Source organism: Oncorhynchus mykiss, chromosome 8, assembly GCF_057628025.1.
Source record: "Oncorhynchus mykiss isolate SJ-2025 chromosome 8, ASM5762802v1, whole genome shotgun sequence".
Classification (NCBI taxonomy): Eukaryota; Metazoa; Chordata; class Actinopteri; order Salmoniformes; family Salmonidae; genus Oncorhynchus; species Oncorhynchus mykiss.
In genome coordinates this window covers 86932501-86959255 of record NC_143029.1, presented here as the reverse complement: position 1 = coordinate 86959255, position 26755 = coordinate 86932501, and the positions used below count along the sequence as shown (strand labels likewise).

The following is a 26755-nucleotide window of genomic DNA, read 5'->3' as shown; positions in this document are numbered from 1 at the left end:
ACAGAGAGAGAGAGATGGACAGAGAGAGAGAGATGGACAGAGAGAGAGAGAGAGATGGACAGAGAGAGAGAGATGGACAGAGAGAGAGAGATGGACAGAGAGAGATAGAGAGAGATGGACAGAGAGAGAAAGAGAGAGATGGACAGAGAGAGAAAGAGAGAGATGGACAGAGAGAGAGAGAGAGAGATGGACAGAGAGAGAAAGAGAGAGATGGACAGAGAGAGAGAGAGAGAGATGGACAGAGAGAGAAAGAGAGAGATGGACAGAGAGAGAGAGAGAGAGATGGACAGAGAGAGAAAGAGAGAGATGGACAGTGAGAGAGAGAGAGAGAGAGAGAAAGAGACATTAAGTTCTCAGGCTATCACAGAGGGTAGGTTATACATCACCAGTTATTCCAAGATAAATAAAGGCAGTCAAGCTACAGGCTCCTCAGCCACTCCCCCGGGGCGGCCATATTGAGTTACTATCGTTGCTGACTTCACAGCAAGTAAAAATACATTCATTAATTAAAAAAACTCCTTTAACCTTCTCTCTCTCTCTCTCGCTGTCGCCCTCTTTCTCTCTGTCTCTATCTCTCTCCATCTACCCTTTCTTCCCACCCTCTATTGATGTCTGGGTGATACAGCGACAGCCTCCCCCCCCCCCCCCCCCCCCCCCGCCACTCGATAATGTCACAACAGTCGCTCGTTGTTGTGCATTGATCCAACAGGCTCACACCGGCACCATGTCCATCAATCACCCAGCTGTTCACCTTCCCTCTGACCCCGGGTTAGGACTAACACACTGCTCTTTGTAACCTACTGCATCAGTCCATTAGTCTTACTATAGAGACCTGTCTATTACCGTGCCATAGTTGAATTACCAGTAAGGCCACTTCTGTTTAAGTGGCCCAGAGACATTACCACGAGGTCTAATCTGTTACTCTCAAATCAAATTGAAGGAGGGTCTTTCTAGGATGTGGTTGCAAAATATTAGCGTGAAAAAAAAAGAAAAAAAGTGATACATATTTAATGTCAATCAGACGGAACAGGTGATTCTAATTTAGATTCTAATTGAGATTCTAATTGAGATTCTAATTTAGATTCTAATTGAGATTCTAATTGAGATTCTAATTGAGATTCTAATTGAGATTCTAATTTAGATTCTAATTGAGATTCTAATTGAGATTCTAATTTAGATTCTAATTTAGATTCTAATTGAGATTCTAATTGAGATTCTAATTGAGATTCTAATTTAGATTCTAATTGAGATTCTAATTGAGATTCTAATTGAGATTCTAATTGAGATTCTAATTTAGATAGTTCATCCAAGCTGTATCACAACCGGCCCTGATTGGGAGTCCCATAGGGCGGCGCACAATTGGCCCCAGCGTCGTCCAGGGTTAGGGCTGGGGTAGGCCGTCGTTGTAAATAAGAATTTGTCTTATTTGACTTGCCTAGTTAAATAAAGGTTTAGTAAAATACAATTTAAATTCAGGAATTAAAAATACTATTCTGGGAATAGTAGAAGGTGCAAGCTGATTCCTGGAGAGTTGGACACCTTAGAAGTGTTTCTGACAGAATCAGGATACGGGTGTTTCTATAAATAAAAATCAGGATACGGGTCTTTCTATAAATAAAGAATCAGGATACGGGTCTTTCTGTAAATAAAGAATCAGGATATGGGTGTTTCTGTAAATAAAGAATCAGGATACGGGTGTTTCTATAAATAAAGAATCAGGATATGGGTGTTTCTATAAATAAAGAATCAGGATATGGGTGTTTCTATAAATAAAGAATCAGGATACGGGTCTTTCTATAAATAAAGAATCAGGATACGGGTCTTTCTGTAAATAAAGAATCAGGATATGGGTGTTTCTGTAAATAAAGAATCAGGATACGGGTGTTTCTATAAATAAAGAATCAGGATATGGGTGTTTCTATAAATAAAGAATCAGGATATGGGTGTTTCTATAAATAAAGAATCAGGATACGGGTGTTTCTATAAATAAAAGGGGCCAATGTGTGACATTGAGATCATTATTTCAAAATGATTTGAAACCAAAAATAAAAATGATTTTCATGCAGTTCCACATGTGTACTTAGAGGAATATATGCAAATAGACCGATAACTCCACCTATACAACAACACAGGTCTAGGACTATACATCCTTTACAACAACACAGGTCTAGGACTATAAAACAACACAGGTCTAGGACTATAAAACAACACAGGTCTATTACTATACATCCTATACAACAACACAGGTCTATTACTATACATCCTATACAACAACACAGGTCTATTACTATACATCCTTTACAACAACACAGGTCTAGGACTATACAACAACACAGGTCTAGGACTATACAACAACACAGGTCTAGGACTATACAACAACACAGGTCTATTATTATACATCCTTTACAACAACACAGGTCTATTACTATACATCCTTTACAACAACACAGGTCTAGGACTATACAACAACACAGGTCTAGGACTATACAACAACACAGGTCTAGGACTATACAACAACACAGGTCTATTATTATACATCCTTTACAACAACACAGGTGTATAGTCCTGTATATAGACTCCACATTGACTCTGTCCCGGTACCCCCTGTATATAGACTCCACATTGACTCTGTACCGTAACCCCCTGTATATAGACTCCACATTGACTCTGTCCCGGTACCCCCTGTATATAGACTCCACATTGACTCTGTACCGTAACCCCCTGTATATAGACTCCACATTGACTCTGTACCGTAACACCCTGTATATATCCTCCACATTGACTCTGTGCCGGTACCCCCTGTATATAGCCTCCACATTGACTCTGTACCGGTACCCCCTGTATATAGCCTCCACATTGACTCTGTACCGTAATACCCTGTATATAGCCTCAACATTGACTCTGTACCTTAACACCCTGTATATAGCCTCCACATTGACTCTGTACCGGTACCCCCTGTATACAGCCTCCACATTGACTCTGTACCGTAATACCCTGTATATAGTCTCCACATTGACTCTGTACTGGTACCCCCTGTATATAGCCTCCACATTGACTCTGTACCGTAACACCCTGTATATAGCCTCCACATTGACTCTGTACCAGTACCCCCTGTATATAGCCTCTACATTGACTCTGTACCGTAACACCCTGTATATAGCCTCCACATTGACTCTGTACCAGTACCCCCTGTATATAGCCTCCACGTTGACTCTCTACCAGTACCCCCTGTATATAGCCTCCACATTGACTCTGTACCGGTGCCCCCTGTATATAGCCTCCACATTGACTCTGTACTGTAATACCCTGTATATAGCCTCCACATTGACTCTGTACCGTAACACCCTGTATATAGCCTCCACATTGACTCTGTACCCTAACACCCTGTATATAGCCTCCACATTGACTCTGTACCGTAATACCCTGTATATAGCCTCCACATTGACTCTGTACCCTAACACCCTGTATATAGCCTCCACATTGACTCTGTACCGTAATACCCTGTATATAGCCTCCACATTGACTCTGTACCGTAATACCCTGTATATAGCCTCCACATTGACTCTGTACCGTAATACCCTGTATATAGCCTCCACATTGACTCTGTACCGTAATACCCTGTATATAGCCTCCACATTGACTCTGTACCGTAACACCCTGTATATAGCCTCCACATTGACTCTGTACCGTAATACCCTGTATATAGCCTCCACATTGACTCTGTACCCTAACACCCTGTATATAGCCTCCACATTGACTCTGTACCGTAACACCCTGTATATAGCCTCCACATTGACTCTGTACCGTAACACCCTGTATATAGCCTCCACATTGACTCTGTAGCGTAATACCCTGTATATAGCCTCCACATTGACTCTGTAGCGTAACACCCTGTATATAGCCTCCACATTGACTCTGTACCGTAACACCCTGTATATAGCCTCCACATTGACTCTGTACCGTAACACCCTGTATATAGCCTCCACATTGACTCTGTACCGTAACACCCTGTATATAGCCTCCACATTGACTCTGTACCGTAACACCCTGTATATAGCCTCCACATTGACTCTGTACCGTAACACCCTGTATATAGCCTCCACATTGTTATTTTATTGTTGCTCTCCTTTGTTCTTTTTATCTCTTAATTGAGTTAATTGAAACCAATAAACAGAAAGGGGAGAAAAGATCAGTGGCAGCTAGTAGGCCGGTGACGACGAGCGCCACCCGAACAGGAAGGGGAGGAGTCGTGACATAATGTGTATACTGAAATACTCTGTCTCCTCCCATTCTAATGTGTATACTGAAATACTCTGTCTCCTCCCATTCTAATGTGTATACTGAAATACTCTGTCTCCTCCCATTTCTAATGTGTATACTGTAATACTCTGTCTCCTCCCATTCTAATGCGTATACTGAAATACTCTGTCTCCTCCCATTCTAATGTGTATACTGAAATACTCTGTCTCCTCCCATTCTAATGTGTATACTGAAATACTCTGTCTCCTCCCATTTCTAATGTGTATACTGTAATACTCTGTCTCCTCCCATTCTAATGTGTATACTGTAATACTCTGTCTCCTCCCATTCTAATGTGTATACTGAAATACTCTGTCTCCTCCCATTCTAATGTGTATACTGAAATACTCTGTCTCCTCCCAGTCTAATGCGTATACTGTAATACTGGGTATCGTCCATTCTGATGAAGGCCATTTAAACCCTTTCCTCAGAGGATGATACGAAGAAATGTTCCACTGAAACTTCCCCAACTTTCTCCTCCTCAGTAGACAAAGCGAGTCTGTTACGGAGCTGAGGCGTAAACAGCCCGGTAGTGAGAGATGATTTTACATGGAATCACTGACGAGCACCGCAACACAGCCAGCGTGTCTGTCAGCCGCCTACCTGCCTGTTCGTTAAGGAACATTTTCATTTTGCAGTCAAAACATGTCACGGACGTTCAACACGCTTTGAGAAAACGGCGGAGAGCGGGCATGCTAGACGGACAACTTGTTGTCAACAAGAGAGACAGCGCCAAGCCAGTACAACTCTCTCTGACACGCTGGAGAGGAGAGGAGGGAGGAGGAGAGAGAAGGAGAGGAGGGGGAGGAGAGAGAAGGAGAGGAGGGGGAGGAGAGGTGAGGGGAGGAGAGGAGGAGAGGAGAGAGAAGGAGAGGAGGAGAGGTGAGGGGAGGAGGAGAGAGAAGGAGAGGAGAGGAGGGGGAGGAGAGAGAAGGAGAGGAGGGGGAGGAGAGAGAAGGAGAGGATGGGGAGGAGAGGTGAGGGGAGGAGAGAGAAGGAGAGGAGAGGAGGAGAAGGAGGAGGAGGAGAGAGAAGGAGAGGAGGAGAGGTGAGAGAAGGTGAGGAGGGAAGGAGAAGAGAGGAGGAGAAGAGAGGAGGAGAGCATTCAATGTAGATAATGATAGAACTATAAAAGCAGGCTAGACGGCAGGAGATCTCTTCCACAGGGAGAAAGCAGCCTGTCTGGGTGAGATGGAGTCTGTGTAGATACACTTTATGATTGGCATACTATGCTCATTATAGCAAAGAGTACTGTACACTGGCTGGAGCAAGCATCAGCCTGCCAATCATCCCTACAGTCCTATACTACTATACCTAGGAATCAGCCAGTTACAACTATAGATAGACAGACAGGCTCCCGAGTGGCGCAGCGGTCTAAGGCACTACATCTCAGTGCTAGAGGCGTCACTAAAGTCCCTGGTTCGAGTCCAGGCTGTATCACATCCGGCCGTGATTGGGAGTCCCACAGGGCGGCGCACATTTGGCGCCAGCATCGTCCGGGTTTGGCCTACCCTGGGGCGGCAGGGTAGCCTAGTGGTTAGAGCGTTGGACTAGTAACCGGAAGGTTGCGAGTTCAAACCCCCGAGCTGACAAGGTACAAATCTGTCGTTCTGCCCTTGAACAGGCAGTTAACCCACTGTTCCCAGGCCGTCATTGAAAATAAGAATTTGTTCTTAACTGACTTGCCTGGTTAAATAAAGATAAAAAATAAAAAAATGGCCGACGTTGTAAAATACAAATTTGTTCCTAACTGACTTGCCTAGTTAAATAAAAAAAATCCTGTCACCAAGAGATATCCATTCCTCTAAGAATACAAACTAGAATTGTGTTGTTGATGAATGTTAGGAGGAGGAGAGGATTCTGAGCCAACACAACCTATACTACCCAGGATCAGCCAGTCTAAACCATCTAGACTGACCCTGTATGGGGTGTACTAATGATGTAGTGTACTAATGATGTAGTGTACTAATGATGTAGTGCACTAATGATGTAGTGCACTAATGATGTAGTGCACTAATGATGTAGTGCACTAATGATGTAGTGTACTAATGATGTAGTGTACTAATGATGTAGTGCACTAATGATGTAGTGCACTAATGATGTAGTGTACTAATGATGTAGTGTACTAATGGTGTAGTGTACTAATGATGTAGTGCACTAATGATGTAGTGCACTAATGATGTAGTGTACTAATGATGTAGTGTACTAATGATGTAGTGTACTACAAATTATGTAGTGTACTACAAGTTATGTAGTGTACTAATGATGTAGTGTCCGTTTGTCTCTAGAAGATTCTCCCACGCACGATGAGAGAACCTGGCCGGCAGACAGCACCAGGACAGGAACAGCCAGGGCCTATCCAGACTATGTCCCCAGGGGGAGGGAAGTACACAGCGAGAACAGCCAGGGCCTATCCAGACTATGTACCCAGGGGGAGGGAAGTACACAGCGGGAACAGTCATGGCCTATCCAGACGATGTACCCAGGGGGAGGGAAGTACACAGCGGGAACAGCCAGGGCCTATCCAGACTATGTACCCAGGGGGAGGGAAGTACACAGCGGGAACAGTCATGGCCTATCCAGACGATGTAACCAGGGGGAGGGAAGTACACAGCGGGAACAGCCAGGGCCTATCCAGACTATGTACCCAGTGGGAGAGTAGTACACAGTGGGAACAGCCGGCGAACGTGACAAACCGGCCGAGTGGCGCCACGCTGTCTCCGATGGCACAGCCGTGGACGCGTGGGCACACACACACACACACCATCTGTGCCACAAGGGAGGGGGTCTTCCCTGACTAGAGGAACATAGGGGACAGACATGACTGACTTGAGGCTGCCTCCCAAAATGGCACCCATTCCCTATTAAGTGCACTACTTTAGACCAGGGCCCTATAGAACCCTATTCCCTATATAGTGCACTACTTTAGACCAGGGCCCTATAGAACCCTATTCCCTATATAGTGCACTACTTGGGGAATAGGGTGCCATTTGTGACTGAATATCTTCCCTTCTTTCCCTCTCTGTTCCCCTGTCTCTATCCCAGTCCCTCTCTATCCCAGTCCCTCTCTATCCCAATCCCTCTCTATCCCAGTCCCTATCTATCCCAGTCCCTCTCTATCACCGTCTCTCTCTATCCCATCACCGTCTCTCTCTATCCCAGTCCCTCTCTATCCCAGTCCCTCTCTATCCCAGTCCCTCTCTATCCCAGTCCCTCTCTATCCCAGTCTCTCTCTATCCCAGTCCCTCTCTATCCCAGTCTCTCTCTATCCCAGTCCCTCTCTATCCCAGTCTCTCTCTATCCCAGTCACTCTCTATTCCCAGTCCCTCTCTATCCCAGTCCCTCTCTGTTCCCCTGTCTCTATCCCAGTCCCTCTCTGTTCCCATGTCTCTATAACAGTCCCTCTCTATCCCAGTCTCTCTCTATCCCAGTCCCTCTCTATCCCAGTCCCTCTCTATCCCAGTCCCTCTCTGTTCCCGTCTATATCCCAGTCCCTCTATATCCCAGTCCCTCTCTATCCCAGTCCCTGTCTATCCCAGTCCCTCTCTATCCCAGTCCCTCTCTGTTCCCCTGTCTCTATCCCAGTTCCTCTCTATCCCAGTCCCTCTCTGTTCCCCTGTCTATATATATATAGTGCACTACTTGGGGAATAGGGTGCCATTTGTGACTGAATATCTTCCCTTCTTTCCCTCTCTGTTCCCCTGTCTCTATCCCAGTCCCTCTCTATCCCAGTCCCTCTCTATCACCGTCTCTCTCTATCCCATCACCGTCTCTCTCTATCCCAGTCCCTCTCTATCCCAGTCCCTCTCTATCCCAGTCACTCTCTATTCCCAGTCACTCTCTATTCCCAGTCCCTCTCTATCCCAGTCACTCTCTATTCCCAGTCCCTCTCTATCACCGTCTCTCTCTATCCCATCACCGTCTCTCTCTATCCCAGTCCCTCTCTATCCCAGTCCCTCTCTATCCCAGTCCCTCTCTATCCCAGTCCCTCTCTATCCCAGTCCCTCTCTGTTCCCCTGTCTCTATCCCAGTCCCTCTCTGTTCCCATGTCTCTATAACAGTCCCTCTCTATCCCAGTCTCTCTCTATCCCAGTCCCTCTCTATCCCAGTCCCTCTCTGTTCCCGTCTATATCCCAGTCCCTCTATATCCCAGTCCCTCTCTATCCCAGTCCCTGTCTATCCCAGTCCCTCTCTATCCCAGTCCCTCTCTGTTCCCCTGTCTCTATCCCAGTTCCTCTCTATCCCAGTCCCTCTCTGTTCCCCTGTCTATATCCCAGTCCCTCTATATCCCAGTCCCTCTCTATCCCAGTCCCTGTCTATCCCAGTCCCTCTCTATCCCAGTCCCTGTCTATCCCAGTCCCTCTCTATCCCAGTCCCTCTCTATTCCTCTGTCTCCATATAGGCTTACCTTTCTGAAAAATAGGCCACTTTAAATGCAAATGTCTAAATCCCCTCTTTTTATTTGGAAGCGAGAGTCACTGACGACCGATAATCCCCGAGTGTCACAGGAGAGACTGACATTCTTCTGAGAGAAGACACACTCTAGCGTTGAGCTGAACGAGTAGCTCACAGCCTGTGGGGCTATTATGAGAAACCGTTACAGGTAGCTGAACTGGTGTCCAAGGCTGAGGCGGCAATCTTACCTCGTACTCCTGCGAGAAGCGCAGGCCATCGTTGGCCTTTAGCCTGTCTATGTGGTCCGCCAGATCACACACAGTGATGGGAGGGTGTTCTCTCATCCCTGATGAGACAGGAGAGGAAGAGGGGGAGGAAAGAGAGAGAGAGAGAGAGAGAGAGAGAGAGAGAGAGAGAGAGAGAGAGAGAGAGAGAGAGAAGAGTTAGACACTGCTGTGAGCAAACGTTACCATACAAACACATACTGGTTCAACCACAGGGATAGATGACACTGGGAGAGACCATGGGAGTGCATCGTTTTCGACAATACATGAAGACAGGCAGAGAGAGAGAGAGAGAGAGAGAGAGAGAGAGAGAGAGAGAGAGAGAGAGAGAGAGAGAGAGAGAGAGAGAGAGAGAGAGAGAGAGAGAAAAGGCTGAGAGAGACAGAGAGAGAGAGAGAGAGAGAGAGAGAGAGAGAGAGAAGGCTGAGAGAGAGAGCTGGGAGCTGACACAGGTCTGTGACATCGTCGTGCTGGGTGGAGCAGAGAGAGGCGTGGCCGTGAGGCAGTGATAACATCACATCATGAGTGACTGGACTGAGCATGCTCCATGTGGAAACAGACATGTCCCTGACCTCACAAAACTACTGTAAGTTGGTGACAACCGACACGTCCCTGACCTCAGAAAACTACTGTAAGTTGGTGACAACCGACACGTCCCTGACCTCAGAAAACTACTGTAAGTTGGTGACAACCGACACGTCCCTGTGCACTACTTCTGGCCAGAGCACAGCTATTCCCTATTTTGGTCAAAAGTTGTTGAAGATATGAAAAATCAGTAGACCGGTGGGATCCAGACAGAAAACAGCCAGAAGTCTCACCACATCAGTCACACTGTCACTTCACTACAGCTCTAAAACTCCCCATCGGTCACCAGCAAACTTATTTCCACTTCCCACAATAGATGTCCTTACAGTGGTGGCAGGGTATAATCCTAGTGAGGGAGATGGGGGGGGACACACACACACACACCCTGAAAACACCCCCATGGCGCTCTAGGGATTCGTCCCAAATGGCACCCTATTCCCATTCTAGTGCACTACTTTTGACCAGAGCCCTATGGGGGGAATATAAGGAATAGGGTGCCACTGGTGACGCAGAACCCTTAGATTCCTCATTCTGGGCTATTGGATGATTTATGACTAATCTACCGACACAAATTCCCCGCTCCTCTGAACTTGGCAAGGCTCCCTTTGCACTTAAATGGATTTCTGAAAACTTGCCTGACGCGTCACACATTCCAACTGAAAAGGACACACGTAGTCGCCCGAGAGACGCGCAAAACATCAGAACGTGCCCTAAATCACACTGCTGCGAGGAGACTACCTATACACACTGTGTCAATTAAATCGGTCGTTAACGTGCCCTAAATCACACTGCCGCGAGGAGACTACCTATACACACTGTGTCAATTAAATCGGTCGTTAACGTGCCCTAAATCACACTGCCGCGAGGAGACTACCTATACACACTGTGTCAATTAAATCGGTCGTTAACGTGCCCTAAATCACACTGCCGCGAGGAGACTACCTATACACACTGTGTCAATTAAATCGGGCGTTAACGTGGCCTAACTGTTCCAAATTCAAATGCTATATTAAATACACATGCTATATTAAATGCACATGCTTTCTTAAATACACATGCTATATTAAATACACATGCTATATTAAATACACATGCTATATTAAATGCACATGCTATCTTAAATGCACATGCTTTCTTAAATACACATGCTATATTAAATACACATGCTATATTAAATACACATGCTATATTAAATACACATGCTATATTAAATACACATGCTATATTAAATTCACATGCTATATTAAATACACATGCTATATTAAATACACATGCTATATTAAATTCACATGCTATATTAAATTCACATGCTATATTAAATTCACATGCTATATTAAATACACATGCTATATTAAATTCACATGCTATATTAAATTCACATGCTATATTAATATATTAAATTCACATGCTATATTAAATTCACATGCTATATTAAATTCACATGCTATATTAAATACACATGCTATATTAAATTCACATGCTATATTAAATTCACATGCTATATTAAATTCACATGCTATATTAAATTCACATGCTATATTAAATTCACATGCTATATTAAATTCACATGCTATATTAAATACACATGCTATATTAAATTCACATGCTATATTAAATTCACATGCTATATTAAATACACATGCTATATTAAATTCACATGCTATATTAAATTCACATGCTATATTAAATACACATGCTATATTAAATTCACATGCTATATTAAATTCACATGCTATATTAAATACACATGCTATATTAAATTCACATGCTATATTAAATTCACATGCTATATTAAATTCACATGCTATATTAAATACACATGCTATATTAAATTCACATGCTATATTAAATTCACATGCTATATTAAATTCACATGCTATATTAATATATTAAATTCACATGCTATATTAAATTCACATGCTATATTAAATTCACATGCTATATTAAATTCACATGCTATATTAAATTCACATGCTATATTAAATACACATGCTATATTAAATTCACATGCTATATTAAATTCACATGCTATATTAAATTCACATGCTATATTAATATATTAAATTCACATGCTATATTAAATTCACATGCTATATTAAATACACATGCTATATTAAATTCACATGCTATATTAAATTCACATGCTATATTAATATATTAAATTCACATGCTATATTAAATTCACATGCTATATTAAATTCACATGCTATATTAAATTCACATGCTATATTAAATTCACATGCTATATTAAATTCACATGCTATATTAAATTCACATGCTATATTAAATACACATGCTATATTAAATTCACATGCTATATTAAATTCACATGCTATATTAAATTCACATGCTATATTAATATATTAAATTCACATGCTATATCAAAGAAGATGACTTTATTGTCGATTGTCACAGAGACACTAAAGTGAGTATTTTTCGTAACACTTACTCTGTTCAGGATAAATAGTACAGTACAGTAATACTGTACATCAACTAACTATGCATCGTTAAAAGGTATGCCTACCAGTATGTTACATTATAACTCTTACATTACCATGAGTGTCATTAAGGCTAAGCTAAGCTAAGCTAAAGTTGGTTGAAAATGCTTTGGAGTGTAATGGGTCTTGGATGGTTTCTTATAGCCACAACACGGAGCCCTAATTGGCGCTACCATAGACATAACACTGAGCCCTAATGGGGGCTACCATAGACATAACACGGAGCCCTAATTGGCGCTACCATAGACATAACACTGAGCCCTAATTGGCGCTACCATAGACATAACACTGAGCCCTAATGGGGGCTACCATAGACATAACACTGAGCCCTAATGGGGGCTACCATAGACATAACACGGAGCCCTAATTGGCGCTACCATAGACATAACACTGAGCCCTAATGGGGACTACCATAGACATAACACTGAGCCCTAATGGGGGCTACCATAGACATAACACGGAGCCCTAATTGGCGCTACCATAGACATAACACTGAGCCCTAATGGGGGCTACCATAGACATAACACTGAGCCCTAATGGGGCTTACAATAGACATAACACTGAGCCCTAATGGGTGCTACCATAGACATAACACTGAGCCCTAATGGGTGCTACCATAGACATAACACTGAGCCCTAATGGGTGCTACCATAGACATAACACTGAGCCCTAATGGGGGCTACCATAGCTGCAACACTGAGCCCTAATGGGTGCTACCATAGACATAACACTGAGCCCTAATGGGTGCTAACATAGACATAACACTGAGCCCTAATGGGGGCTACCATAGACATAACATTGAGCCCTAATGGGGGCTACCATAGACATAACACTGAGCCCTAATGGGGGCTACCATAGACATAACACTGAGCCCTAATGGGTGCTACCATAGACATAACACTGAGCCCTAATGGGTGCTAACATAGACATAACACTGAGCCCTAATGGGGGCTACCATAGACATAACATTGAGCCCTAATGGGGGCTACCATAGACATAACACTGAGCCCTAATGGGGGCTACCATAGACATAACACTGAGCCCTAATGGGTGCTACCATAGACATAACACGGAGCCCTAATGGGTGCTACCATAGACATAACACTGAGCCCTAATGGGTGCTAACATAGACATAACACGGAGCCCTAATGGGTGCTACCATAGACATAACATTGAGCCCTAATGGGGGCTACCATAGCTGCAACACTGAGCCCTAATGGGTGCTACCATAGAGATAACACTGAGCCCTAATGGGGGCTACCATAGCTGCAACACTGAGCCCTAATGGGGGCTACCATAGACATAACACTGAGCCCTAATGGGGGCTACCATAGACATAACACTGAGCCCTAATGGGGGCTACCATAGACATAACACTGAGCCCTAATGGGTGCTACCATAGACATAACACTGAGCCCTAATGGGTGCTAACATAGACATAACACGGAGCCCTAATGGGTGCTACCATAGACATAACATTGAGCCCTAATGGGGGCTACCATAGCTGCAACACTGAGCCCTAATGGGTGCTACCATAGAGATAACACTGAGCCCTAATGGGGGCTACCATAGCTGCAACACTGAGCCCTAATGGGGGCTACCATAGACATAACACTGAGCCCTAATGGGGGCTACCATAGCTGCAACACTGAACCCTGATGGGGGCTACCATAGACATAACACTGAGCCCTAATGGGGGCTACCATAGCTGCAACACTGAACCCTAATGGGTGCTAACATAGACATAACACTGAGCCCTAATGGGTGCTAACATAGACATAACACTGAGCCCTAATGGGTGCTAACATAGACATAACACTGAGCCCTAATGGGTGCTAACATAGACATAACACTGAACCCTAATGGGTGCTAACATAGACATAACACTGAGCCCTGATGGGGGCTACCATAGACATAACACTGAGCCCTGATGGGGGCTACCATAGACATAACACTGAACCCTCATGGGGGCTACCATAGACATAACACTGAACCCTCATGGGGGCTACCATAGACATAACACTGAACCCTCATGGGTGCTACCATAGACATAACACTGAACCCTCATGGGGGCTACCATAGACATAACACTGAACCCTCATGGGGGCTACCATAGACATAACACTGAACCCTCATGGGTGCTACCATAGACATAACACTGAACCCTCATGGGGGCTACCATAGACATAACACTGAACCCTCATGGGGGCTACCATAGACATAACACTGAACCCTCATGGGTGCTACCATAGACATAACACTGAACCCTCATGGGGGCTACCATAGACATAACACTGAACCCTCATGGGGGCTACCATAGACATAACACTGAACCCTCATGGGTGCTACCATAGACATAACACTGAACCCTCATGGGGGCTACCATAGCTGCAACACTGAACCCTGATGGGTGCTAACATAAACATAACACTGAACCCTGATGGGTGCTAACATAGACATAACACTGAACCCTCGTGGGTGCTACCATAGCTGCAACACTGAACCCTGATGGGCTAACATAGACTGCTACCACTGGCCTTCCATACCCCACCTTAGCATGAGACGGGGCTCCACAGCACCTTAGCATGAGGCGGGGCTCCACAGCACCTTAGCATGAGGCGGGGCTCCATCTATGCTAGTTAACATCTATGCTAGTTAACATCTACGCTAGTTAACATCTATGCTAGTTAACATCTACGCTAGTTAACATCTACGCTAGTTAACATCTATGCTAGTTAACATCTATGCTAGTTATCATCTATGCTAGTTAACATCTATGCTAGTTAACATCTACGCTAGTTAACATCTACGCTAGTTAACATCTACGCTAGTTAACATCTATGCTAGTTAACATCTATGCTAGTTAACATCTACGCTAGTTAACATCTATGCTAGTTAACATCTATGCTAGTTAACATCTACGCTAGTTAACATCTATGCTAGTTAACATCTATGCTAGTTAACATCTATGCTAGTTATATTATATTTCTACTCAACACTCAAAGAGCCTCTCACAGATGTTACTCCAGTTGCTTTGAGACCAACTTGGGATGGATACAGAGAGCCAGAGAAGAAGTCCCAAAATGGTACCCTATTCCCCCATACTGCTTTAGTCTAAAGTAGTGGACTATATAGAGAATAGGGTGCCTCTCGGGACACAGATACATTACATATTTCCCCTCTACCATCTTAGACACTGAGCCTACAAGCTTGCGGGCAGGAATGTCTGTCCATAGTGAAAGCAGTGGGAAGATGGGAGAGAGCGGAAGAGAGTGACTGCATGACAGTAGGAGAGAGAACAGACTAACTTGGAGTGTTGGGACAGCGTTGAGTACTGGGACCTGTAGAGAGAAGATGAAGGAGTAATACATAAAGGAAGGAAGAAAGGAATATGAGAGGGTGAGAGAGAAAGAGAGAGAGAGAGCAAGAGAGAGAGAGAGAGAGGGAGAGAGAGGGGGAGGGACAGAGGGAGAGAGAGGAGAGAGAGAGAGAGAGACAGAGGGAGAGAGAGAGGGTGAGAGAGAAAGAGAGAGAGAGAGCAAGAGAGAGAGAGAGAGAGGGAGAGAGAGGGGGAGGGACAGAGGGAGAGAGAGAGAGAGAGAGAGAGAGAGAGAGAGAGAGAGAGAGAGAGAGAGAGAGAGAGAGAGAGAGAGAGAGAGGGAGAGCCAGAGGGAGAGTGAGAGAGAGAGAGAGACCCAATACCCTGCCAGAGACAGGACAGGAGAAGTCAGCAAAGCAGTTTTTTCTGTGTGTGTGTGTGTGTGTGTGTGTGCGTGTGCGTGTGATCCATCTCAGGAACACTAGTTTTTCTTCTGAGGAATGAGCATGCCTCACTGTTTTTTTTCCTCACATCTGTCTCTTTTTTTGTGTTAAACGCCACATCAGGACAGTGGGGGGTTTATCCATAGGGAACGGACCTACACTACAGGCCAAGCCCGGTACTGCACTACTGTACTTATCTCCTTCATTGGTTCTGAACGGAGCTGCCCTCCGTCTTAACAGCTGGCGGCATGGCACTAGGGGGTACTGCCGGGGATATCGACTGGATCAGAGGACGGGAGGAAGAGGGACCTCTTCTGTACTAAGCCTAGCCCTGTTTAATTCCTGAGCAGGGTTCACAGGGGGTTAGTGCGTGTGTGTGTGCGTGTCCGCGTGCGTGTGTGTGTGCGTGTGTGTGTGTACGTGTGTGCGTGTGTGTGTGTGCGTGTGTGTGTGTGTGTACGTGTGTGTACGTGTGTGCGTGTGTGTGTACGCCATGTAATAACCTCAGAGAGCGAGGGAGTGACAGAGGGATGACATTTTCTCTCAGCTTCATTGTTCACTCTCTCCTCTCACCTTGGCATCAGACACCAACAGTCATTACCAGTGACGGAATGAAAGAGCTCAAGCGAAAAGAGGGGGAGGGAGAGGAGGAGAGGGAAGAAGGAGACGGGGGGGGGGGGGGTGAGAGCGGGTTAAGAAGAGATTGAAGGAGAGAAAAATTGCAGGGGAGGAAAGGGGAAAAGGAGAGGAAGGGGAAGGGGAGGGGAGGAGAGAAACAGAGGGTGAGGAGAGAAGTAGAGAAAAAGAGAGGCTGTGATGTGAGCCCTGTGACAACACTCTCGCTCCACTGGAGAATCCCACAATGCATTGGGAATCTGTATTCACCACACAGCTCTCAGCAGCCCCACCATTATCAAATTGCATGAGAGAGCTAAGCTGTGTCCCGAATGGCTTCCTGTTACCTATGTAGTTCACTAGGGTTTGACCAGGACCCATAGGGCTTTATAGGTAATAGGGTGCATTTTGGGCCACAGCCCTAGTCGGGGTTTTGTTTGGCTCCAAACTATTTCTATTGAACGGTGGTCAGAGAGCAGAGAGTATAATAGTGTGTGGGTTTGAAGTTGATCAGTATTCTAGTCAGAAGGAGAAAGGTGCGTAGCCGAATGACATCCGCCGCTCTGTTGTTTGTTACATACTTCGTCATCTTCGGAAGTTTTTTCTTTTTGTGGTGAGACGAGGGGTGTCAACTAACGTCTGTGGGCGCGTCGTAGCGTTTAGCCCGGAGCGAGGAGTCTGGGTTGTCAGGTAAGGTGTGCTTGCAGGCTAAAATCTCCTTCCATACAGATCTCAGAATAAAAGCTGGTTCCTACACTCTCAGAATAAAAGCTGGTTCCTACACTCAGAATAAAAGCTTGTTCCTACTCTCAGAATAAAAGCTTGTTCCTACACTCTCAGAATAAAAGCTTGTTCCTACTCTCAGAATAAAAGCTGGTTCCTACACTCTCAGAATAAAAGCTGGTTCCTACACTCAGAATAAAAGCTTGTTCCTACACTCAGAATAAAAGCTTGTTCCTACACTCTCAGAATAAAAGCTTGTTCCTACACTCTCAGAATAAAAGCTTGTTCCTACACTCTCAGAATAAAAGCTTGTTCCTACACTCAGAATAAAAGCTTGTTCCTACTCTCTCAGAATAAAAGCTTGTTCCTACACTCAGAATAAAAGCTTGTTCCTACACTCTCAGAATAAAAGCTTGTTCCTACACTCTCAGAATAAAAGCTTGTTCCTACTCTCAGAATAAAAGCTTGTTCCTACACTCTCAGAATAAAAGCTTGTTCCTACACTCTCAGAATAAAAGCTTGTTCCTACACTCTCAGAATAAAAGCTTGTTCCTACACTCTCAGAATAAAAGCTTGTTCCTACACTCTCAGAATAAAAGCTGGTTCCTACTCTCAGAATAAAAGCTTGTTCCTACTCTCAGAATAAAAGCTTGTTCCTACACTCTCAGAATAAAAGCTTGTTCCTACTCTCAGAATAAAAGCTTGTTCCTACACTCTCAGAATAAAAGCTTGTTCCTACACTCTCAGAATAAAAGCTTGTTCCTACTCTCAGAATAAAAGCTTGTTCCTACACTCTCAGAATAAAAGCTTGTTCCTACACTCTCAGAATAAAAGCTTGTTCCTACACTCTCAGAATAAAAGCTTGTTCCTACACTCTCAGAATAAAAGCTTGTTCCTACTCTCAGAATAAAAGCTTGTTCCTACACTCTCAGAATAAAAGCTTGTTCCTACTCTCAGAATAAAAGCTTGTTCCTACACTCTCAGAATAAAAGCTTGTTCCTACTCTCAGAATAAAAGCTTGTTCCTACACTCTCAGAATAAAAGCTGGTTCCTACACTCAGAATAAAAGCTTGTTCCTACACTCTCAGAATAAAAGCTTGTTCCTACTCTCAGAATAAAAGCTTGTTCCTACACTCTCAGAATAAAAGCTTGTTCCTACACTCAGAATAAAAGCTTGTTCCTACACTCTCAGAATAAAAGCTTGTTCCTACTCTCAGAATAAAAGCTTGTTCCTACACTCTCAGAATAAAAGCTGGTTCCTACACTCAGAATAAAAGCTTGTTCCTACACTCTCAGAATAAAAGCTTGTTCCTACTCTCAGAATAAAAGCTTGTTCCTACACTCTCAGAATAAAAGCTTGTTCCTACTCTCAGAATAAAAGCTTGTTCCTACACTCTCAGAATAAAAGCTGGTTCCTACTCTCAGAATAAAAGCTTGTTGCTACACTCAGAATAAAAGGTGCTATCTGGAATCTAAAAAGGGTTGGGGGGGGGGGTTCCATGTAAGACCCTTTTCCACAGAGGGTCCTACATGGAACCCAAAATGGCTTCTCCCTGAAAGAACGTGAAGGACAGGCGAAGAGACCTGACATTGAAGACAGCAGGGTAGTAGAGTGGTCCTCACACTGAGCTGTGTTTCTGTGGACAAACTACTGTACCTCATTGGGTGGGTGGGGTGCTTTGTGTATGTGTGTGTCTGTGAGTGTGTGCGCACGTGTTGGTGTGTATGTTTGTTTGTTCGGTAGTGTGTGCGTGCACATCTGCATGTGTGTGTGTGTGTATACAGTACCTGGTGTCTGGTAGTTGAGTCGTCTCATCTCTACAGGGTCGGAAGAGTTGCCCAGCAGTGAGTCCTTCACCCCTCCTGAGTGGTCATCTTTGGGGAGGGGAGATGCTCGCTTCCTATAGAGGGGGGGGGGGTAACCAAGAAAAGGTTATTAACCATGATCACAACTATTATCACACACAGAAATAATGAAGGCCAGTTGGAAAGAGACTTGTGTTCTCTCATGAAGGCTGTATGTTAGAGATACCATTATCTTCTTTACGAGATAGGAGACATGGCCTATCTACTGCTGCATTCATTTATAGTGTGTGTGTGTGTGTGTGTGTGTGTGTGTCTGGTCGAAGAGATGGCCTATCTACCGCTGAATTAATTTATAGTGTGTGTGTGTGTGTGTGTGTGTGTGTGTGTGTGTTCGAAGAGATGGCCTATCTATCGCTGAATTAAATTTGAGAGACATGAATGCCTGTTTTCTCCACATGTCATCTGGGCACTGACGGAGGTCTGTAGAGAAACATCGTGACAGCTGGAGTGTGTGTGTGTGTGTGTGTGTGTCTACTAAACAGTCTGTCTAGGGAGAAACAGGCAGACGTTGTAATTAACTCATCAGCTGGGTGGCACAACACTGGCTAATTATAGTGTGTAGCCTGCACCTGCACCAAGATATAGACTGAGCTATAAAGACCCAGACTAACCCCTCCCTATACCCCAGACTAACCCCTCCCCCCCAGACTAACCCCTCCCTATACCCCAGACTAACCCCTCCCTATACCCCAGACTAACTCCTCACTAACCCCTCCCTATACCCCAGACTAACCCCTCCCTATACCCCAGTCTAACCCCTCCCTATACCCCAGACTAACCCCTCCCTATACCCCAGACTAACCCCTCCCTATACCCCAGACTAACCCCTCACTAACCCCTCCCTATACCCCAGACTAACCCCTCCATATACCCCAGACTAATCCCCCCCTATACCCAAACTAACCCCTCCCTATACCCTAGACCAACCCCTCAATAACTCCTCCCTATACCCCAGACTAACCCCTCCCTATACCCCAGACTAACCCCTCCCTATACCCCAGACTAACCCCTCCCTATACCCCAGACTAACCCCTCACTAACCCCAGACTAACCCCTCCCTATACCCCAGACTAACCCCTCACTAACCCCTCCCTATACCCCAGACTAACCCCTCCCTATACCCCAGTCTAACCCCTCCCTATACCCCAGACTAACCCCTCCCTATACCCCAGACTAACCCCTCCCTATACCCCAGACTAACCCCTCACTAACCCATCCCTATACCCCAGACTAACCCCTCCATATACCCCAGACTAATCCCCCTCTATACCCAAACTAACCCCTCCCTATACCAACACCTCAAAAACTCCTCCCTATACCCCAGACTAACCCCTCCCTATACCCCAGACTAACCCCTCCCTATACCCCAGATTAACCCCTCCCTATACCCCAGATTAACCCCCCCTATACCCCAGACTAACCCCTCCCTATACCCCAGACCAACCCCTCACTAACTCCTCCCTATACCCCAGACTAACCCCTCCCTATACCCCTCACTAACCCCTCCCTATACCCAGATTAACCCCTCCCTATACCCCAGACTAACCCCTCCCTATACCCTAGACTAACCCCTCCCTATACCCCAGACTAACCCCTCCCTATACCCCAGACTAACCCCTCCCTATACCCCAGACTAACCCCTCACTAACCCCTCCCTAAACCCCAGACTAACCCTCCCTATTCCCCAGTCAAACCACTCCCTATACCCCAGTCTAACCCCTCACTATACCCCAGACTAACCCCTCACTAACCCCTCCCTATACCCCAGACTAACCCCTCCCTATACCCCAGACTAACCCCTCCCTATACCCCAGACTAACCCCTCCTTATACCCCAGACTAACCCCTCCCTATACCCCAGACTAACCCCTCCCTATACCCCAGACTAACCCCTCCCTATACCCCAGACTAACCCCTCACTAACCCCTCCCTATACCCCAGACTAACCCCTCCCTATACCCCAGTCTATCGGCCCCCTATACCCCAGTCTAACAGTCTAACCCCTCCCTATACACCAGACTAACCCCTCCCTACACACACACACACACACACACACACACACACACACACACACACACACACTTCTAGCCTCCTGAACAGAAATGTGAAATGTAAATGTGTTGCTTTGTGAAGCGGAAGTGTCGGTCGGCTGTAGAAATGTCACATCTCATTGCGCTCCATTTGCAAGTTCAGAGATGCCTCTCCTCAAAGCCTACCACGGTGTGTGTGTGTGTGTGTGTGTGTGTGTACAGCTAAAGTAGCATGGATTCACAGGGTCTACCTGGTCCCAACACCGGTTACCTGATGACACTGACCTTAGGCTAATGCTAACAGCATGACTAATGCTAAGTCACAGGATAATGCTAACAGCATTACTAATGCTAAGTCACAGGACAATGCTAACAGCATTACTAATGCTAAGTCACAGGACAATGCTAACAGCATGACTGATGCTAAACTACAGGATTATGCTAACAGCAAGACTGATGCTAAACTACAGGATTATGCTAACAGCAAGACTGATGCTAAACTACAGGATTATGCTAACAGCAAGACTGATGCTAAACTACAGGATTATGCTAACAGCAAGACTGATGCTAAACTACAGGATTATGCTAACAGCAAGACTGATGCTAAACTACAGGATTATGCTAACAGCAAGACTGATGCTAAACTACAGGATTATGCTAACAGCAAGACTGATGCTAAACTACAGGATTATGCTAACAGCATGACTGATGCTAAACTACAGGATTATGCTAACAGCGAGACTGATGCTAAAATACAGGATTATGTTAACAGCATGATTGATGCTAAGCTACAGGATAATGTTAACAGCCTGATTGATAATTACTACAGAGGTTAGCTTAATGCTAGCCAGTGTGATGGCTGGGCTAATCTCTGACAACCATCTATTTCTCTCCACTGACCAAGACCAGAACAAACTCTGGGTGTCTCCAGACTGTGACCTTACTCCCTTTATAGTGCCCTACTTTTAACCAGAGCCTATAGGTAGTAGTGCACTACTTTTAAAACGGGTCTATAGGTAGTAGTGCACTACTTTTAACCAGGGTCTATAGGTAGTAGTGCACTATAAAGGTTAGAGGGTGCCATTTGCAACACAGAACCTGTCCTTCCTTTCTCTGCTGCTGGCTGAGATTAACATGAGGGTGAAGTGTGTCTTTTTTATTTAAATGAAGAGAACAAAACACTTTTGTTAAGAAGAGAGTGGGGAGAGAGAGAGAGTAGAGAGAGAAGGGAGAGAGTGAGTAGAGAGAGGAAGAGAGAGAGGGAGAGAGAGAGAGTAGAGAGAGAGAAGGGAGAGAGAGAAGGGAGAGAGTGAGTAGAGAGAGGAAGAGAGAGAGAAGAGAGAGAGAGTAGGGAGAGAGAGAGAGTAGAGAGAGAGAGAGAGAGGGAAGAGAGAGAGTAGAGAGAGAGAAGGGAGAGAGAGAAGGGAGAGAGTGAGTAGAGAGAGGAAGAGAGAGAGAAGAGAGAGAGAGTAGGGAGAGAGAGAGTAGAGAGAGGGAGAGAGAGGGAAGAGAGAGTAGGGAGAGAGAGAGTAGAGAGAGGAAGAGAGAGAAGAGAGAGAGTAGAGAGAGAGAGAGTAGAGAGAGGGAGAGAGAAGAGAAAGAGTAGGGAGAGAGAGGGAAGAGAGAGTAGGGAGAGAGAGAGTAGAGAGAGGAAGAGAGAGAAGAGAGAGAGTAGGGAGAGAGAGAGAGTAGAGAGAGGGAGAGAGAAGAGAAAGAGTAGGGAGAGAGAGAGAGAAGAGAGAGTAGGGAGAGAGAGTAGAGAGAGGGAGAGAGAAGAGAGAGAGAAAGAGAGAGAGAAAGTGGGAGAAAGAGAAAGAGAGAGAGTGAGAGAGAGAGTGTGTGAGAGAGAGAGAGAGAGAGAGAGAGAGAGAGAGAGAGAGAGAGAGAGAGAGAGAGAGAGAGAGAGAGAGAGAGAGAGAGAGACAGAGAGAGAGAGAGAGAGAGAGAAAAGAGATTGAATGTATGGTTATTTTGACCCTTGGTTATTGTTGTTACTGTTGTCCCGTTGACAATTTTTATTCGTATTATTTTTTATATTGTAAATATCCAAAATAAGCTTTGGCAATATGTACATTATTACGTCATGCCAATGAAGCACATTGAACTGAATTGAAAAGAGGGAGAGAACAGAGAGAGAAACACAGAGAGACGGAGAGACAGAGTAAAAGGCCAGAAAGGTTTTGTTGAGGAAAATGTCAGCTTTAGACGCCTATAAGAAACATTTATATTCATGATTATCCCGCGTCCCAAATGGCACCTAGTGCACTACAGGTCCCTGGTCAAACATAGTGCAGCATATAGGGAACAGGGTCTCATTTGGAACAAAGCCTTCGTCTCACCACCTGGCATTTAGCTGACAATGTGCCATTCAGACACAAGACAGACTCAGACAGACCGTTCTGATTGGCAGCGACCTCGAAGGGTGTGTGTGTTCTGATTGGCAGCGACCTCGAAGGGTGTGTGTGTTCTGATTGAGGGTGACCTCGAAGGGTGTGTGTGTTCTGATTGGCAGCGACCTCGAAAGGGTGTGTGTGTTCAGATTGAGGGTGACCTCGAAGGGTGTGTGTGTTCTGATTGAGGGTGACCCCGAAGGGTGTGTGTGTTCTGATTGGCAGCGACCTCGAAAGGGTGTGTGTGTTCAGATTGAGGGTGACCTCGCACAAAGCAGATCTCACCTCACCACAACACAACACAGACCTCACCACAACACAAAACAGATCTCACCACAACACAACACAGACCTCACCACAACACAAAACAGATCTCACCACAACACAAAACAGATCTCACCACAACACAACACAGACCTCACCACAACTTAAAACAGACCTCACCACAACACAACACAAATCTCACCACAACACAACACAGACCTCACCACAACACAAAACAGACCTCACCACAACACAACACAGACCTCACCACAACTTAAAACAGACCTCACCACAACACAAAACAGATCTCACCACAACACAAAACAGATCTCACCACAACACAACACAGACCTCACCACAACTTAAAACAGACCTCACCACAACACAACACAGACCTCACCACAACACAACACAGACCTCACCACAACACAGACCTCACCTCACCACAACACAGACCTCACCTCACCACAACACAACACAGACCTCACCACAACACAGACCTCACCTCACCACAACACAAAACAGACCTCACCACAACACAACACAGACCTCACCACAACATAAAACAGACCTCACCACAACACAACACAAATCTCACCACAACACAACACAGACCTCACCACAACACAGACCTCACCTCACCACAACACAACACAGACCTCACCACAACACAACACAGACCTCACCACAACACAGACCTCACCACAACACAGACCTCACCTCACCACAACACAACACAGACCTCACCACAACACAACACAAATCTCACCACAACACAGACCTCACCACAACACAGACCTCACCACAACACAACACAGACCTCACCACAACACAACACAAATCTCACCACAACACAACACAGACCTCACCACAACACAGACCTCACCACAACACAGACCTCACCTCACCACAACACAACACAGACCTCACCACAACACAACACAAATCTCACCACAACACAGACCTCACCACAACACAGACCTCACCACAACACAACACAGACCTCACCACAACACAACACAAATCTCACCACAACACAACACAGACCTCACCACAACACAGACCTCACCACAACACAGACCTCACCACAACATAAAACAGACCTCACCACAACACAACACAAATCTCACCACAACACAGACCTCACCACAACACAGACCTCACCTCACCACAACACAACACAGACCTCACCACAACACAACACAGACCTCACCACAACACAACACAGACCTCACCACAACACAACACAGACCTCACCACAACACAACACAGACCTCACCACAACACAACACAGACCTCACCACAACACAACACAGACCTCACCACAACACAACACAGACCTCACCACAACACAACACAGACCTCACCACAAAGATGCACGATGAAACATCTTGTTGTTTCAACTTAGCAAAAGATGAGTTACCTCGTTGGCGTAACATGTTGAGTTGTATCAACTAATATTACTACAGTAAACTCAACTTGATCTACTGAGGTGATATAACTTAAACTAGTCCAAAAGGTTGTGAAGTAACTTATCGTTTGAAGTTAAAACTACTCAAATCTTTTACAGTGTGCAAGACATATCAAAACAGTAATATAGATTTTCCCCCCGAGGTCAGGAAATCAGGAGTTTATGAACAATCAGGAACACATCTGGGAACATCACAGGACAACACATGGGGAGGAAGGGGAAGTTAGTTGAAGCCAGGGCTCAGATGTGATAGTAAGTACCCACCTTTCCTGCTTGCTGCTTTCAAACAAAGAGGGGGAGGAGGAAAGAGAGGAGGAGGAGGAAAGAGAGGAGGAGGAGGAAAGGAAGGTTAATGGTGATCAGAGTCCTAACGTGGCAATAGTGAGGAGCAGGCATGGAACCAGCTACTCCATTGTTACATTAGTAGACACTATAACTGTTGTCTTATGTAAATGTGATATTTACGTTGTCATTATGTCATTATGGGGTATTGTGATGTCATTATGGGGTATTGTGATGTCATTATGGGGTATTGTGATGTCATTATGGGGTATTGTGCTGTCATTATGGGGTATTGTGCTGTCATTATGGGGTATTGTGCTGTCATTATGGGGTATTGTGGTGTCATTATGGGGTATTGTGATGTCATTATGGGGTATTATGATGTCATTATGGGGTATTGTGATGTCATTATGGGGTATTATGATGTCATTATGGGGTATTATGATGTCATTATGGGTTATTGTGGTGTCATTATGGGGTATTGTGGTGTCATTATGGGGTATTGTGATGTCATTATGGGGTATTGTGATGTCATTATGGGGTATTGTGATGTCATTATGGGGTATTGTGATGTCATTATGGGGTATTGTGATGTCATTATGGGGTATTGTGCTGTCATTATGGGGTATTGTGCTGTCATTATGGGGTATTGTGCTGTCATTATGGGGTATTGTGGTGTCATTATGGGGTATTGTGATGTCATTATGGGGTATTATGATGTCATTATGGGGTATTATGATGTCATTATGGGTTATTGTGCTGTCATTATGGGGTATTGTGATGTCATTATGGGGTATTGTGATGTCATTATGGGGTATTGTGATGTCATTATGGGGTATTGTGTGTAGATTGATGAGGCACATAAAAAAAGAATAAGGCTGTAACGAAACAAAATGTGGAAAAAAATCAAGAGGTCTGAATACTTTCCGAATGAACAGTAAAGGAATACCAACCGACGGAGACACAGGTTAGTCTCTAAAGGAATACCAACCGACGGAGACACAGGTTAGTCTCTAAAGGAATACCAACCGACGGAGACACAAGTTAGTCTCTAAAGGAATACCAACCGACGGAGACACAGGTTAGTCTCCAAAGGAATGCCAGCCGAGGGAGACACAGGTTAGTCTCTAAAGGAATGCTAGCCGAGGGAGACACAGGTTAGTCTCCAAAGGAATGCTAGCCGAGGGAGACACAGGTTAGTCTCTAAAGGAATACCAGCCGAGGGAGACACAGGTTAGTCTCTAAAGGAGTACCAGCCGAAGGAGACACAGGTTAGTCTCTAAAGGAATACC

At 45.0% G+C, this 26755-nt stretch overlaps 1 protein-coding gene across 1 annotated transcript in view; it reads right to left on the bottom strand.

Annotated features, from left to right (window-relative positions):
* LOC110492646 (receptor-type tyrosine-protein phosphatase F) overlaps positions 1-26755 on the bottom strand; it is a 349905-nt gene that overhangs the window by 48738 nt on the left and 274412 nt on the right. Inside the window, 2 exon segments of the mRNA XM_090182892.1 lie at positions 8943-9040; positions 18950-19062. Coding sequence (XP_090039018.1) covers positions 8943-9040; positions 18950-19062 — 211 coding nt within the window.